Source organism: Dipodomys spectabilis, unplaced genomic scaffold (genome assembly GCF_019054845.1).
Source record: "Dipodomys spectabilis isolate Male_0828 unplaced genomic scaffold, ASM1905484v1 ptg000600l, whole genome shotgun sequence".
Lineage (NCBI taxonomy): Eukaryota > Metazoa > Chordata > Mammalia > Rodentia > Heteromyidae > Dipodomys > Dipodomys spectabilis.
The window spans coordinates 875,026-892,829 of NW_024871277.1; the positions used below are offsets into that span (position 1 = coordinate 875,026).

Consider the following 17,804-nt stretch of genomic DNA (forward strand, 5'->3'; position numbering starts at 1 on the left):
TTTATTTTGTACTTCTTGTTATTGAAGGAAAGTATCCACGTAACCACCAGATTTGTCAGCTTCAAGATATTGCCCTTTTAATATCAAGGTTAATTTGAATGTTGCTAACAATGATTTAAAAAAAAATCTCCAACTCTAAATTTAGAATCTTAGATATTCTTGTCATGGAAAAATTAATTTAACTAAAGTTTAAATTACTTGTATCTTAATTTAACTAAGAATTTCAAATACTTGCTCAGATCATTTGGTTCATTTCCTCTATAGAAGCTGTATTTTACCTGTTAAAGCATTAAAAGATAGATTTTATTTGATATAGTCTCAAAACAAAAGTAGCTTTTACTTTTCCATGATCATCAAATTCTAGTACCTCTATAATGAGTCATTTGAAACAAAACAGGAAAAAGTTGAAGAAAAGCAGTGGGATTCTTACAGTCCCAGTACCCACAGATAGTTCCTGTTAATGTGTTGATATTTTCATTCGCTTGCTTAGGTATTTGTACATACATTATTAGAAAATTGTAGGTTTATGCTGGGTGTGGTAGCTCATACCTGTGTCTTGCTACTTAGGAGGCCAAGATAAGGGAGGATTACAATTCAGTGCTGCCTGAGCAAGAAGTTCCCAAGTCTCCATCTCAGCTAGTAACGCCAGGCACAGTACGCATCGAAGTCCAGGATCACTGAGGACTGCAGTTTAGAACCAGCTTGGGCAAGAAAGTCTTTTACACTCTTATCTCCAATTAACCACCATAACAGCCAGGCGTGGAGGTGTGGCTCAAACGATAGCACACTAGACTTGAGCAAAGGGATCCAAAAGCTCAGGGATAGCCCAGGCCCTGAGTTCAAGCCCTAGGACTGGCACCAAAAAAAAAAATTTTTTTTAGGAGCAGGAAATATTTCTATTCTTCCCCTTCATCCATTTTTGCCATGATTTAACTAAAACAAATCCTTGTTAAAATTTTCTTCCTTAGCCTGGTTTTCAATAAATAAAACAGACATACTATGTGTCTGTGCCAGATACAGCTGATAGCATCGTGCTTTTCGAGTGTGGAAAATGTGGCTTCTAGAGGACAGAAAAGAAAGAGGTGGAGAGTGAGTCTGGAGCCACTGTCCTAGAACTAAATTGGAATTTTTTAAATGATAGCATTCTTTCTATGCTAGAGAAATGTTGAGAATGTTATATAATGAACAAAAGCAGAAGGAATAACAGAGCCAGTCAATATAAAATAATAACTTTTGAAACTCAGATGACACGCAGACGTGCCCTTGCTGAAATCAGATGGTTTTAGGAAAGTGAGCCATGCCTATTCCAATCCAGCTCATTGGTAAGTGCTTCAAAGAAGCACTAACTCTGCCGCCCACATGGCAGGTGTGTCAGCATGATAAATGCCTTGCTTGGAGATACAGCTGAGCCATTCCCTCTGGCTTGTGACCAGAATGGTGATCCATTATGCCCTCCGCCTGGGGGGGGTGGGGGGGAAGGGGCTCTAGAAACCACTTCCATTCGCCACTAAGGTGGATGAAGTTGGCATTGCCAAGATAGGCTTATAGAAATGGCCAAAGAGTGCATTTATATAGTAGATAGGTGAGCACTTTTTGTTTGCTTGTGCCCATCCTAGGTATTGAACTCAGAGAGGGTGTGGGTACTGTCACTTTGCTTTTTCCCTCACTGGTGCTCTGCCACTTAAGCCACAGCTCCACTTCCAACTTTTGGTAGTTAATTAGCAGTAAGAATACCATAGACTTTGCTGAACACACTGGCTTTGAACCTTCGTCCTCAAATCTTATCCTTCTGTGTGTGTAGTTAGGATTACAGGTAGGCGTCACCAGCTCCTGGCAAAGTATTGTATTTTTAAAAATATGTTTTTTAAAATGTAGAACACTGATAAAGAATATTTGATAAGGGATCACAGAAGAAATACCTAAGTAAGAATTGAGTGATTAAACTTGAAAAATAGAAGAATTGAAAGCATGGAACTCATGCATCTTTCTCATTTTCAGAGAGTGATATTGTTCAAGTCTAGAATCCTCTTTTCTAGAATTTTCCCTTTACATTAGTTGCAGAGTCAGGAAATCAAGATTTGAGACTTGACCGTGTCACTCTCTGCACATCTTCCTTGTCTCAGACAGGTCCCGGTTTCTAATACTCAAATTTCCTCATGTCTCAAACCAAAGATTTTTTAACTGGGCTGTGCGGGGTTCACCAGAGCTGCTTCATGGGCCACCGCGGAGGAAAGGCAGTGTCCGCCAGCTCCGCCATCAAACAGAACAACTGGGCTTTTATTTGTGGTACAAGTTGGGCCTGTGACAAGACTTTCGAGGCTTGAAGATCATGGATCCATATGTCCCATAAGGACATGTCAGTGCCAGCCAACAGCAGGTCCTTTGCCCAGGTGGCTGAGGCCTAAGCAGGACCTTGTGCACAATGGACGGCCAGAAGTGTTTTCACATGCCCCCACTTCTCAGCCAGCCCTCCCTGCAGGTGTCCACGGTCCCTGTGACTCTCATAGTTGGAATACAGAAAGATGGCTGCCCCTGGCAACAGTGTGTTTGGACACTGATTTTGCGAATCTGTAGTTCATTTCATTTCTACTTTTGTGAGGTACTTCTACCCGCACCCTGATCTCTGCCAAACTACTGGAAGTTCTCTTTGTTCTGGCAGGCTTAAAATAATTACAAGAACACATTTGTGAAAGTTCAACTGTCTGTGTGCCCCAGGCTTGCCCGTGAATGGGAGAGTGACATCAGCATCCACGCCATCACCCTGCCCTCAGCAAGCTGCTTGGAACTTCTGCTGATACTGTCCAGGAGCACTGCCACACTACCTGTGTCCCTCCGCCGCATGAACTCCTTTCAGGTAAGATGAACACCTTTACCGAAATATGGTTTCTGATTGACTTGTAATTGTTTAGCAGGGGTCTTGCTCCACCGAATCCACTCCTGAAGGCCTCAGCTGCAGGCGGTGACAATGCTGAGCTGAAGACACCTGTCAGCTTGCTAGCTCTTCATGAGTAAAAGAACAGGCAGAGCCTCAGGATGGATGAGCAAAGTTGAGAAGGAGTAGAACTCTGCGACTCCAGAGCTTGCTCTGTGAAGTCCTTGGGGCATCAGGGGAATGATGCGTGCCTGGATGTTGCATTTGGGATGCTCATACACTCACCTTGTCACAATTAGTAATCTTTATTTGTGTCCCATCTTGAACTACAAATGATCCATGGTTCTATAGTGACAGTATTTGGTAATGGCAATCCTTCTACCTTCTAAATTTTGCCCAGTAGATTGAGCACTAAATAACAGAAGTTCATATGTGGCCACAAGCGTTTATGGAGGGAGATAACCAGAAACTTACACAGTGATTATCTCAAGAGAGCGATGCTGCAAAACAATTATTTTTTATTTCCTTCCCTCTTTTGGGCTATGTGTTTTATACCATGGGTGAATGAGCAGCACGAGCGATGACTGTGGCTCCCAGGATTTTATAGCACATTCAGGGATCTAAGACAGTCTTCCATGTGTGATATAAATTGAAAATAATTTTATTACAAAGTAATGTGAACACAGGTCTTAAAAAGACTAAAGATAAAAGTGTGATCTAAACTGAAAGTGAGGGATTTGACTTAGGGGGTGTGTGTGTGTGTGTGTGTGTGTGTGTGTGTGTGTGTGTGTGTGTGTGTGTGTGTGTGTGTGTGTGTGTGTGTGTGTGTGTGTGTGTGTGTGTGTGTGTGTGTAGGGTTAGTGGGGGAGAGGGGGCCTTGAACTCGTGGTCACATCCCTTAATTTTTGTGTTCAAGGCGAGCACTCTACCACTTGAGCCACAGCTCCACTGCTGGCTTTGTGGTGGTTCATTGGAGATGAGAGTCTCACAGAATTTCCTGTCTGGGCTGGCTAAACCCTCTCATCTCAGCCTCCTGCATAGCTAGGATTACAAGCATAAGGCACCAGCAGGGGCGGATAGCGCCAGTCAGCCCCTCCAAGCATGTCCTCTTGGTCTTGTGAGCTGGGCAGCATGAGAGACCAGCCTGCTGCTGGTGGTGGTTGTGTTCTCCCTGAGCTCCTTGAGCAGGTGGCGGCTGATGGCTGGGCACCCTGCTTGCCCCCAGAGCTTGTGCTTCATCGGGTTCCACACACTTTTGGTCTGACATCATCATCAGGGGCTCACGCCCTTTCTGACTTCTAAAGCTCAGAAAAACCTGGCAGAATCGTCTCAAGGACATCTGCCACGGACGGTTTCTTCCCTGCTTTTTCCCAAATTTTTCTTGTCAGGAATGTTCCAGAGCCCACTTCTGTGTGCAGGTCTGCTCCAGACAAGGGATCAGAGAGAACAGAGCAGCATTACGGAGTGCAGCTTTGCCTTTATCACCTACTTCAGCCTCCATTGTAGTTAAGGGGACAGGGCCGTGAATTTTGTTTGCATTGCAGACTATGTGTTTTAGTTGGAAGCTCTCTTCTACCTTTATTTTTTAATTTATTTTTTTGGTGTCAGTCCTGGAGCTTGATCTCAGTGACTGGACACTGTCCCTAAGCTTTTGTGCCCAAGTCTAGTGCTCTACCACTTGAGCCACAGCTCCACTTCCAGTGCTTTTGTTGTTGTTGTTGCTAGTTAATTGGAGATAAGAGTCTTTCCTGCCTGGGTTGGCTTTGAACCTTGATCCTCAGATCTCAGCCTCCTGAGTAGCTAGTATTACCAGCAAGGGCAACCAAAACATGGCCACATCTTTTTTTTTTTTTTTTTAAAGAGTTCTTTTGTTAAGAGTTGTAAAGTAGTGGATTGGTACTTGTTATAGATAACCAGCTTAGCATTTCCAGTTCTCTTACTTTCCAAGTTGAGCAGTTGCTGTAAGCAATGCTGCTTTTTTGTAAAACTGTTATTTGAGGTCTGGATGTCACTCCTGCTTGTTATCACTGCGTTATCTTTTTAATGAAAGACATTAAGTTATATGAAATTCTCTTAAATCACACCGCAGTGTTCCTCTTAGGCCAACAGGGGTGGCTTTGGGTGGTGATATCGTGATTTAACTTCCACTGTATCATATCCCATAATATCTCTATTGTGGTTATCTGAAATAGAATGTAGGATTTAGTTGCAGACATATTGCTAAGCATGTATGTACTATAGTCGTTGGGAACTTAAGAAGAAAGCATATAATTGCTTCTGATTTCTTACCATGTCCGTTTCTACTTAAAACCCTTCTATGGCTTCCTGGTACAATGAAAACTAAGCTAGTCTCCTTGTTCAGGCCCTGTCTCCTTGGCTGACCTCTCTCTTCCCCCTCCCTCTCATGCATTGCACTCCACACTGATGGCTCTAGGTCCTCTCCTTCCTACAAGCTTGCTGAAGCCATAGCCTCTGTGTACCGCCTCTTCTGTTTCCAGAGCACCCCGCGCCAGGTCTCGCAGGCCTGACTTCCTCCCTGAGCCTCTCTCCCCCTCCCTCCCCCCCCCCCACAAGCCTCCATTGCTCTAGAACTCCCCCTTGCCTTTCTAATCAGTCCTTCCCCTGTTTGAAGTCATGGTATTCATGTCTTTGGTGTTTTTATTCTCCTCTACTAAAATGTGTGTTGAAGAGAATGGGGGACTGCCTGTTTGTGTTCAGTGTTGCACCCACAGAACTTAGAGCAGCACCTGGGTGGAGGACACAGTTAATAAGTACTGGTGGGTGGGTGGATGGGGGTACATGACATGCAAATTAGCATGGCCCTGAGACAGTTTAGAAATCCCAAAGCCCTAGTGAGAGGGAGCAGAGGCAGCTGGGCAGAAGCCACAGCCCTTTCTCTGCCAGGGCAGCTCTGCATTTGAGATCTGTCACCAGATGAGTGTCGGCATTGGAACTGCACCCTGTGTACAAACGAGGAACATTTAAAGACCAGCCCTTGACAGCTGGGAAGATGTCTCTCATCAGATGTAGCTCACTGATGTAGCTCATCAGTGTTCAGAGCTGGGCTCCTGCGGGCAGTGCAGCCCTCTGAGGGGAGCCGGGATGCTGGCCAGCATAGTACAGGAGTCCAGGGGGTTCCCACGGCGTGGACAGGCTACCGCTGCTGCTGCCTCTATTGCTGCTGCTTCATCCCTCCCATACCACGTGCCGCAGCACTCGGGTTGGTGTTTTTATGAGCAGCTCCTCGTGCGTGTGGGTGGGCAGCATGGCCTCCTAACTCTGAAAGCCAGCATTCAGTCCAAGAAGGTAGGAAAGACCAGGTAGACAAGGGAGTATGTTTTCTGTGTGAAATGCAGACACGAAAGCAGAGTGGAGTCACCTGAGGGAGAGCGGGGAACCCTGAGGCGGAGGAGACACCAGGGATAGGAGGGCAGTGGGGTGGATGGGATTGAAGGACACAGTCTGGAAACCTGAAAATGTCCTCATAATGAAACTATTTTGTGAAGTAATGATAATAATGTGATAATAATAGAGGAACCAGAACCGAGCAAGAGACTAACCTATTCTATCTGGGAGGATTGAATAACATTCTCGTTCCAACAGGTGGGTAAGTCAAGGAAAATTAAGTGGCTGTTAGACTAAATCTGATTGGTTTGTTTGTGCTGCTTTTTCTGCTCAGAGGATACTGATTTTTTCTTTTGGAGAGAGAGGCTTTTTCTGTATTACCATCTCTGTTGTATGGGACACAGATTCCTGAAGATGGTATTAGGTATGTATTAGGTATAAGAAGTAAGTAAATATTCATCATCAGTGAATACTAATGGAAACTCATATTAATGGGGATTAGTGTCAGCCAAAATTTATTGAACGCTTTTGGTATTTCTGTGTTTTGTATATTATCCTCATTTCACAACTGTGCAGGTGAACTTGTCTAAACCTACAGAGCTCATCAGTGGAAAAGCATAGGTACAAAGCCTGGATTCAGAATGTGTTCCAATAGGTAGTGCTGCTTCTTTTAATAGGTTGTTTAAACACAGTTGTGTTTTGGAACGGTGAGACCGGTAGGGCTTTTTATGTGGTAAAAGCAGTGCAACCTTACTCACAGAGGACTGTTGGAAATATTCTTTCTCAGTGTTGTTGGCCAGGAACTTATGCAGGGGCATCGGTGCAGAGCACAGACAAGGAGACACTCCCTGTCCTCTAAAGATTTGGGGGATGAGGGAGGGTGCTGGCTGCACACCTTTAGTACTGTCTTGCTCATCTGGGTGATTTCAAACCTGATGATCAGGAAGACATCATTTCTTCCTTTAATGACTACCTAGTTCTCCTCTGTTAGGACCGCCTTGGTCCGATGGGGCAGTAGAGGGAGACCTACCCTGACATTCCCTGGTAGACACTGGATCTGAATAATGGCCCACAAGGCCCTGAGATGAGCTTTTGTGTCCCGCTCTGCCCTGCTCCGCAGTTGTTTCCATTTGGTCTCATTCGCCCTGAACACTGTGTACCTAGAGGGTAATGTGGCAGATGTTGTGCTGCTGATACATGGCGCCATCTGGCTAAACCCCGGCTCCCTCCTAATTGATGGCTTGACTCCCGCTGAGAGTGAGCCGAGAGACACTTCCTAGAACCTGAGGCCTGGTCCACTGCCTCCATCCTCAAGCTGGTGAAACCTACTTTGTTTACCTCCTTACCTGTCCTCCTCAGCGCTACCGCTTTTCCCTTGCTTTGGGCCCTCCACACCGCAGGGCATCTTCAAGAATACAGAGCCTAGCATTGATAGTTCTTTTTTTCTCCCCAAGTAAATTGCAGCATTCTACAACAGATTTGAATGTGTTCACAAACACTGCTTCCTGTACAGTTCTCGCATCCACTCTCATTTTTAAAGGTAAAAAAAGTAATCCAGGCAGGTTTATCTAAGTACCAACATGCACTGCATGTTTTAGACCTCAGGCTGTGATTTAACGATTTATTCCAGCACATGGCAGTTACATCAGACAAGGTCCAAATGGACCTCCTTGACATTCCCAGCTCATGTACATCTTACTTCACTCAATCATTGACAACAACAATAGTGCTTTTATTAATACCCTTTTAATAACCACAAACCTTTAACACAGAAGCAATGTAACGTTATAAATCATTGTGGATTCTGGTATATTTCCCTTTAACCAATTTTACTTTTATATATATGCTGATGGTTTTAGTAATATAATGAAAATATAAAGAAAAGAACAAAACGTTTAAAGACTTTGTTACTATTGGATAATTAGAGGTGTTGGCTGTGAATATTTTCTCAACAGATTTAAAATTCATTGCTGTTCAGCAGAAAAAGGGATAGCAATGGACTGAATCTGAGGCCCTGGCACTGCTCTTTTATGTTTTGTTTTGTTTTGATTTTTTTTTTGATGCTGTGAGTGAAACAGATGCTCTTATACTGAGATACATCCCTAATCCCTGACTATATTACTTACACTTAGTTTCATTTTAACCATAAGTATCTCCTGATACTTAAATTTAATGGTTTCCAATAAGAGAATAACTTTATATTCAACTTTTTAGTTATTAAGAAATCAGTCATTTTACCGCTCTCACATCCAGCTACCTTTTTGCTGCCTGTGAACATTTGTCTTAGGAGATGAAAAATTAGATGTAGAAATCTGGTGGTTTTACCATTCCTTCACTTGCTTCCCAGATGAAATACTTGATGGCACTGAAGTTGGAAGTTGTGGTTTAAAACTTAAGAACTTTTGAAAAACATAAATAATGTAATAGCACTTGTACATAGGCCTGGGAATTTTATAGATAACCACAACTATAGGCTAAAAAGAAGAGAAAGTGAAGTTTTAATTTCTCTACTCTTTTCTGGGTACTTTTAGACTTTGAACTACACAAATGGCCTCATATGTACATTACATACTATGCTTGCCTGTGGGTAAATTATAGCCATTATGGTTTTTTAAAGTAATATTTTCCCTTGACTAAAAAAAAAAACGTTATTCTCTTTATAATAAAAAATATAGGAAAATGTCAAGAAAATTATTATCACTGGAAATAACTACTGACATTTAAGTGTAGTTTCAAATTAATGGAGTTCTTTGTTTTGTTTCATCAGTATAAGGGCATAAACCTCACAGCACTTGTCTTTCTTGTTCATAGTTGATGTTTTTTCCACTTGAGCCATGCCTCTAGCCTGGCTTTTTGTTATTTATATTGGAGATGGAGTAGCATGGATTTTTTGCTCAGGCTGGCTCTGAACAGTAATCCTCTGCATCTCAGCCTCCTACGTAGCTAGGATTGTAGGCAAGAGCCACCAGTGTCCAGTTCTAAATGAGTATTTTAAGGTATTCTTATGAACATATACATACAAATATATTTTCATACAAACTTAACCTCACTGTAGGTGCTGCGGCTCGGTTACTGGCAGCCTTCTGCTCTTTCCTCCACATTATCTTCTGGCATGATGTCTCCCCAGAGATGCCATCAGGCTTTGGTGACTTGATAATGGGGATCCTCTTAGGAGGCAGGAGTGGACATGAGGGAGAGAATGGAGCCACTCAGCATGGTCAAGGCTGTTGCAGGTATAATCAGGACCAGCAGAGCTGCACAATGAGGGCAGAGCCTGGCATCACCCCATGGGCCTCCCCAGGAGCTGTGAAGAGAGGAGTGAGGGTACCCCTCAGATGCCCAGCTGTATTCACCCATCCCTTTCCTGCTAAGCCTTTGTCCTCAGTGGGCACAGGTAGTCAGGGGTTGAGTGCTGGTCTTTCTAAGGTAGTGATGGTGGCTCTAGGTTCAGTCTCCATCTTCAGCAGGTTTCTGAGTGGTGGCTGTCGTGGGGGGAGGGTGAGAAGGTATGGTGTCTTCCTTCCTTTCTTCCTCACAGGGTGTTGTGGCAGTTCGAGAAATAGAGGTGTTCTGAGTTTGTCCCTCTTGCCTCCTTACGGTGTCGTCTGCTGTTGGCTGTGTGCAGTGGACGAGCCAGGCACGGGGTCTGGAGGTGGTGGACTGCCACCTGCCCGCCTGCCCATGAAGCGGCTGTGCCTTTCTGGCCTGCTGACCCCATGCGCGCCATGCAGCTCAGACACAGAGGTCATTACCAAGAAGCGGAGGCTCTGGGCAGTTCTGGGCAGGGCACAGGCCTCCCCAGACAACCACAGGGCAGGTGGGGATGGCTCTTCTGCTTGTGAGGCCCATGCCGCCCTCCATGTGAAGGACACGGTCAGAAAAGGAAGAAGCCTGCTTGTTCCCTCTCAGCCCTTCTCTTCCCTCCTACCCCTCAGAGTTTCTTCCCCTTTCTGTCTCACACTTTCTCCCTAACACATCCCGATCCACACTGGAGCAGCTGTCATGCAGGCCTCCCCTGGTCGCTGGAGTCGGTGGTGTCCTAGATGTTTCTCCAAAGTTGTCTTCTGAGCTGTGAACGTTCTCTCCTGCCTGAAGCTTCTAACCAGAGGCCTCTTGCTGCCCCAGGCCTGGGCCTGGCTGTGCTCACCGTCTTCCTGACTTTACCTTTCCTTGCAAAGTAGGCTGGAGACACACACTGCTTTGAGAACCAGACTCCTCCCAAGATACAAATGACTGCAGTGGTCTCGCTCCCAAAGGGAGCTGATGGATTGTTCAGAGTGCTTTTTGGCCCAGAGGGGATGGAGACAGCCAGCCTTCACAGGCCTGAAGGATTGGAAGGTGAAGCTATCCTTTGCCTCGCTGAGAACCTCTGAGAGCCTTCTGGTAGTGACTGATTGCTTTGGGAAAGTGAACAGATTTAGAATAGAAAAGGTGTTGAGGTGGCAGTCTTGAGGAACAAGAAGAGTTGTTTTTGTCTTTCTGGTCTCCTCTCTTGCACACATCACCTGTGGTGTGGTGGATGAAAACCTTGGAGTAGACTGCAAGGGGGGCTCAGCCAGGGCCTTGCATGTGGCTGGCTTTGTGTCACTGCCCTGTAGAGATGCCAGCATCTTCTTTCCGCTAGCTGCTGTTGGTGTGTTCCAGTAGCTGACAGCAGGATCCGGCATTGTAAAAACCAGGAGACCGAGTCAGCCTTGTCCCAGACGCAGCCTGCTGGCCGTGTGTGGGTTAGATGTCCTAAAGGATGGAGGCTCAGCAGAGGTGTGGGGGCCACAGCCATGGGGTTCGGCAGCTTCCACCCAGGGCTCCAAGCAGCTGGCAGTACAGTTAGCTTTCAGTCATTCAGGACAGTGTGATTAATCTGTGAGGGTGTCTGGTGTGTTGTCGGAAGCTGTGACAACAGAACACAAGTGAAGTGGGAGGGAGAGCCTGTAGTCGTATGCAGATGCCAGCCCCTGGTCTCTTCACAAAAAAAATTCCATTTGTCCAGTGTTTCTGGCTCTCTTCCTGCTGGCTTTAAAGTCTTGAGCTTCTTTAGAGAGGCCTCAGCTTGAACATCACTAACAAGGGGAATAAATGCTTGAGACATTGTCTATTTAATCCATCACAGCTTGCTATCATCAGAGTCCCAAACACAGCCATGTTTTAGCACAACACAGAGCCCTGAAAACAGGAGATGTGGTTGTCAGGGTTTGTATTTTGAGTAGAGTAGGTGATGACTGATGTTGTTGGACTTGGGCCTGCCGCTCCGGGGAGTGGGATGAGGCAGAATGTGTGTGTTTGGCTTATTGAGTTTTGCTTGATTTCTTCTTGCCCTCTGTTGAATATTTTTTTTCTTTTTTGTTTATGAGTTGGCATGAAAGCAGTAGCTTACAGATTTTTTTGTTTTTTGTTTTTTGATCATGGGCTTGAACTCTGGGCCTAGGCTCTGTCCCTGAGCTCTTCAGCTCAAGGCTAGCGCTCTACCACTAGAGCCACAGCGCCACTTCTGGTTTCCTGGTGGTTAATTGGAGATAAGAGTCTCACCGACTTTCGTGCCTGGACTGTCTTTGAACCAAGATCCTCAGATCTCAGCCTCTGAAATAGCTAGGATTACAGGTGTGAGCCACCAGCACCTGGCTACAGTTTGCCTTTACATAAAATATGAAGTTTTTTAGCAAAGATAAATGTGTTCAGTATTCTCGTCTTTTTCAAATAGGTAGACACTTGCAATTTTTCAACTACCTAATGGGCATAATCTCCCTCTTACCCGTTACTGTTGTTTATTTTTACTGGCTTGCTTGAAAACCCACGTTTGTAGTTCTTAGGTATTTTGATATTCATTACCTTAAAAAAAAAAACATTGTCACTTGTGGGTTTTTTTGCTTTGTTTTGTGTCTCATATCCTTTAATATTCCTTTCACTGGCAATCTATGAATAATGAACTCTGTCTTTGTGTATCTAAGGATATGTGTTCATCTTGCTCAGCCCTGAATGATGGCCGAGTACGGATTTTGAACCCCTGTCAATGTGAAGGCCTATCACTCATTTCTCTGCCATCTAATTGGGTTGATAAGACAGTAGAGTAGTAAAACTGTTGCCTGCTCCTCTCATGATAAACTGCCCCTTGCTTTCCTGCTGCCCTGGGAGATTTCTATCTTGGACTTGACGTGCTGCAGTCATGCGCTGATGTCTGTGCTTAGATTTATTCTACTTACTACTTGGCAACTTCTCTATCTGAGATCTTCTATCTTTAATTAGTTCCGGAAAATTGTCAGCTATTATATATTAAATTTCCATTATCTGTCTCCAGTTCCTTCTTCTACCCTCCTTTTAGACATAGAGAAGTGTCTTTGTGATCTTCTTCTACCTTTCCTACCTCTGTGTATGTGTGTTGTATACAAAGTCTTCACTCAATACATTTCTCACTACTAGATCTTCCAGTTCATTCATTCTAGTTTTTCACCCCACTATTGATTTTTGTATCCGGGGATTGTTTTTATTCCTTTTCAGAGCATTAAAAAAAAAATCTTCCTGGAGATAGTAAACATTGTTGCTAAAGGTTGGATTTCTTCAGGTGTGCTGGAATTTTGAGATGCAACTTTAATTGTTTTTGTCCTCTTGGTCCCCTTCCTACAACTTGTCCTGACAGATTTGCAGGAACCTGGTCCCCAGGCCTCTGGTCCATCACAGTTCCTAAGGGTGTGTCTCTGGATACTGGAGCTGCCTGGTGGCCACGCACCAGCCAGCCCGGGGGCCACGCACTGGCCAGCCCAGAGGCCATGCGCCGGCCAGTAGTTATCGTGGCAATAGGTAAAAAGGGTAAACTCCATCCCCGTATTTCTCTAGATGAAAAGTCACAATCTCCAGTCATTGTCAGCACACATTTAGGGCTCCACTGGTAAAATCAGAGAGTCTGAGTCCAGCATTGTCCATCTCAGAGCCTAACCCTGACCATGGCCCTACCAGGCAGGTGTGTAGCTTCAGCTCTGGCCCCCTCCCCCACCCTGGTGTTCTGCTCCATAGAGATGCTTAGCTCAGCATTTGATCGTATTTATCATCTATGGCTTGAAAGTCTCTCATTTTACATTTGATCTGTCATTACTTTTTTTTTTTTTTTTTTGGTGCTAGTACTGGGGTCTGAACTCAGGGTCTGGATGCTGTCCTTGAGCTTTTTTGTTTAAGGCTGGCTCTCTACCACTTGAGATATAGCTCTACTTCTATCTTTTTGCTGCTTAGTTAAAGAGTATCACGGACTTTTCTGCCTCAAAGGATTTCAAGGGCAGCATTAATATTTAACCTTGGTCTTCGCATCTTTAGAAGGTGACACAACTGTCCTTCCTGCCGGTGACAACACTTTGTGAAGGATAAAGGCACGGTACAACTTTTGATAATTAGGGTAATCAGTATCGTGTTTCACCATTACTGCATTTGAGTAAGGACATTTGCCATGGGTGGGGAGGTGGTAGAGTACTTTAGCCATAATAGAATTAAGTATCCCCAGAGATTTAGTTGTGTGCTAAGTGCTGTCAGCAATTAGGTTATAAATTACACAGTGGTTTCTTGAAGTAAATGGATTGTGGCTTTCTTTTTATTTTACTTTTAAAGTTGCATGCAGTGAAAGAGAAATTGTGTTTCATGGTAGTATAGCTTTGCTCATTAGTTGCTGGATTTCTCTCTTTTTTTTAATTTTAACCCAACATTGGCTTCTTGGGCATAATTTATCATTTGATATTAGGTACTTATTTTTAATTGTTATTGTAAAAATGATATACAGAGGAATTGAAGTTATATAAGTCAGGTAATGAGTGCATTTCTTTTTTAACTGTGTCTTCTTTTCCCTCATTTTCACCCAGCTTTTCCTTCCTGGCACACCTGCCCCACAAGTTGTACAGTTTATTTTCAACATAGTATCAAATAAGTATCACTACTGTATTTGTACCCCTTTGTCACAAATATTGGGTACTTTCATATGCATATAAAATGGCCAGACCTGGCCTGTAATCCTAGCTACGCAAGAATCTGAGATCTCAGGATCACCGTTAAAACCCAGCCCAGGCAGGGAAGTCTGTGAGACTCTTATCTCCAATGAACCACCAAAAAAGCCAGAAGTGGGGCTGGGTAAAGCTTCAGCCTTGAATTGAAAAATCTAAGGGGCAGCACCCAGGCTCTGAGTTCAGGTCCTAGTATTGGTGTGTGCATGCCCACACATGCACACACACACACACTACACAATGCATGGAAACCAAACTTGCTGTGGTGTCTTTGTTTTTCTTTTTTTTTTTTGTCAGTCGTGGGGCTTGAACTCTGGGCCTGGGCACTGTCCCTCAGCTCTTCAGCTCAAGGCGAGCGCTCTACCACTTGAGCTACAGCGCCACTTCCATGTCTTTGTTTTTCTGATAATCATCTCTTACTTGGTGTTGTTAGGACCTGGAGAGTGGCACTGTCTTTATTCAGTCTTGTAAACCACATCCAAAACAAAACAAGCTGTGCTTCCTCAGGTGGCACACATCCAAAGGGGAAGTGACAGTTTGTCTCTTCACAAGCAGTCATCGCTGGAGATAGTAGGCTGGAGCCTGGTTTGTGCTTTTAACTGACCTTTAACAAAAAGAGAAAAGGAAAAAAGAAGGGAGGGAGGGAGGAAGAAAAGAAGGAAGGGAAGGGAAGGGAAGGAGGGAAGGGAAGGGGAAGGAGAAGGAGAGGGAGACTATTCTTGTTCCTGTATTTTCTCTTACATCCCCTGGAGTCTAGAATGCTTCCTGCACGATTGCCAGTGACAGCCATGTAGCCTCAGTCTCCCAAACTGAAGTTAAGTGTGGAAATGTGGCACCCAGCCACACTCATTCCTACTAGTACACAATCAGTGCCAAAACAACCAACAGCTATGGACCAGTAGAAACAAACAAAACCACAAGAGACTGCATTGCACAGTTCCTCTCCCATCTTCCACACGTCCACTTCCAGCGGTGTCCTGGAGAGCCAAGGTGGCTTAGAGAAACCAGAAATAGAAAGACTTAGGCAGGCAGAGCTGCCTGAGGGAGATTTGCAGCAGAATGACCAAGATTCAAGTGCCGAGAAAAGGTTCTAGCAGATTAGAGGCACAGGATACAGGATGGAAATTGAAAGTGGCGTTATTTGAGTTGAGGCCACGTTGCACAGATGTACACAGAGAAGCAGACCCTACTTAAAGTACAATCAAAAGATGGCACTGTCAGCTGGGCACCGGTGGCTCACGCCTATCATCTTAGCTGCTTGGAAGGTTCAGATCTGAGGATCGTGGTTAAAAGCCAGCCCGTCTATGAGACTCTTATCTCCAATTTACCAAAATTGGAAGTGTCACTGTGGCTCAAGTAGTAGAGCACTTGCCTTGAGCAAAAAAGCTCAAAGACAGCGCCCAAGCCCACCCATAGTTCAAGCCCTACAACTGACAAAAAAAAAGGAAGAAAGAAAGAAAAAAGATGGGACTGTCATCCAAACCCCCAGCTTCCCCTAGGAGAACACATACACTTGAGACTACCCTGAGTTGGGCGCCTTTGTTATAGTGCTTCTACTAGAAAATCAAATCGGTATTATATCTCCTATACTTAATGCTTTTCCCCTTGAGAAGATGCTGCGGCCACTATTTGCATTCCCTTCCATGTGTTTATCCAGCCTTTTGTCAGAGGGGAAACTGCCTTGTGCATAGTCTGAAATAATTGGAATAATTGGAAGTATAATGAGAACCAACAGGTATGCTCCCTTGTGCTTCTTTTCACTTTGCAAAGTAAAATTATCTCTGATGGGACTCCGATTTTAGAATTTAGGCAGACTTGGTAAATGAATTGTTTTCTAAATGTAAGGTGGTTGGTGTCCCAAAACCAGGTGTTAGAAGATCTCTTTAAGCTTCCCAGTAACATTTGCACATTTACTGTGATGAAGTAGCAATTTGCAGTATAAAGCTGATTACAGAAATCAAGCTATAGCTGAAATGTATTTTTTAAATTCATTCCTATTATTACCTGTTCTTTTTTTTTCTTGATACATGTAGCATCATCATTAGTAATGTTCTCATGTCCTTGAGAGATTTTCTTTTAGTAATTAGCAGGAATTGGTTTTAAAAAATGCTATGCAGGGTCTATATTAGCCACTCACCACATTTTACATTGTTATTCACCTTGTAAGAAATACTTTCAGATTCATAAAGAAGTCAAGAGGCAGGTACAGATTTCCCACATACCCCTTTGTGCCCACATCATTATAGCATTCAGCATGTCATCCCTACCAGAGCAAAGGCATGTGCTATAGAACTGATGTATTATTACACATTGACATCGTCATTAGCAACACAACCTGTAGCTTACATTGAGTTCACTCTTGGTGAACTTGTGTTTTCTGGTCTTGGTGTTGGGACAGGTATACAGTGAATGGGTACAGATGGTGGACACGTGGTACAGAGTGGTGCCAGTGACCAGAAAGTACCTCTGTGTGCCACTTGATTTCCAATTGCACCTGTTGATCTTTTCACTGTCCAGAATGTGTCATGCATTCACAGATACCAAGACCTATCTACCCAGGAAATCCTAAGGAATCAACAAAACCAGGATTAATAAGCAATTACAGCATAGTTGCAAGATAGAAGCTTACCATAAAAAAATGTATTGCTGGGGCTGGGAAGGTGGCTCAGTGGTAGAGTGCTTGCCTTGCATGCTCAAGGCCCTGGGTTCGATTCCTCAGCACCACATACGCAGGGAAAAAAAACCGGAAGTGGCGCTGTGGCTCAAGTGGTAGAGTGCTAGCCTTGAGCTGAAGAGCTGAGGGACAGTGCCCAGGCCCAGAGTTAGGCCCCACGACCGGACCCCCCCAAAAAAATAAAAATAAAAAAAAATGAATTGCTTTCCTCTACGCCAACAACAAACAATGGAATTTGAAGTTAAAAATACGCAACCAACATTGGTACTACCCCACATAAAATACTGTGTTTTAAACCTAGCAAAATGCATACAAAGGTCATTCTGAGAAAACTATGAAACTCAAATCAAAAGGCTAAATATATGGAGGCACGTCTTGTGTTCATGGAAGACTTGATTTGTCCCGTCAGAGCATAGATTCAATGCAATCTAAAAGTCTCAACCAAAAGCCTCCAAAGGCCCCGAGAAATAAAGCCCAGTGTTTGTCTGGGTTGTGCAGGGTTGGTGATCACTGCATTGTGTGTGAAGCTGTCTCTATGGTCACCACAGGGTAAGGTGAGTTCCCCATGCTTTCTCCTTTAGGTTGCCTTTGAGACTCAGGCCTGGTCTGGGGTCCAGCTGGAAGAGTGTGGTCACAGGAACTGCCCTTCATGGAAGTCTGTGGAGACGAGTTATCTAGATCTGAGTTGTGGAAGTGGGATGAGTAAGTAAGGGAATCCCCCAGATACTTCCAGGATATTGAGAAGGAGCTGGGCAGGAAGAACAAGAGGCAGCATTCTGGGGATGTTGACCAGGTTGCTTTGTACAAATTCACCCACATTAATTGCAAGGTACCTGGCTTGTTCTTCATATTTTACAAGTTGTTTTTGCTTATACACATGCCTGTGTTCCTTGCCCTCGTTACTCAAATTTTGTCTTTTTGTGTAAGTAATGCTTATATA

At 44.2% G+C, this 17,804-nt stretch overlaps 1 protein-coding gene across 2 annotated transcripts in view; it reads left to right on the forward strand.

Annotated features, from left to right (window-relative positions):
- Window positions 1–17,804, forward strand: part of Ube3d (ubiquitin protein ligase E3D) — a 92,848-nt gene that overhangs the window by 46,907 nt on the left and 28,137 nt on the right. Inside the window, exon 8 of one of the 2 annotated variants that reach the window (XM_042671120.1) lies at window positions 568–636. In XM_042671120.1, the coding sequence (XP_042527054.1) occupies window positions 568–580 (13 nt within the window). In that variant the 3' untranslated portion in view covers window positions 581–636. Of the gene's footprint in view, window positions 1–567; window positions 637–2,715; window positions 2,855–17,804 lie in introns of those variants that run through there. The other variant, XM_042671119.1, reaches the window with a different exon arrangement.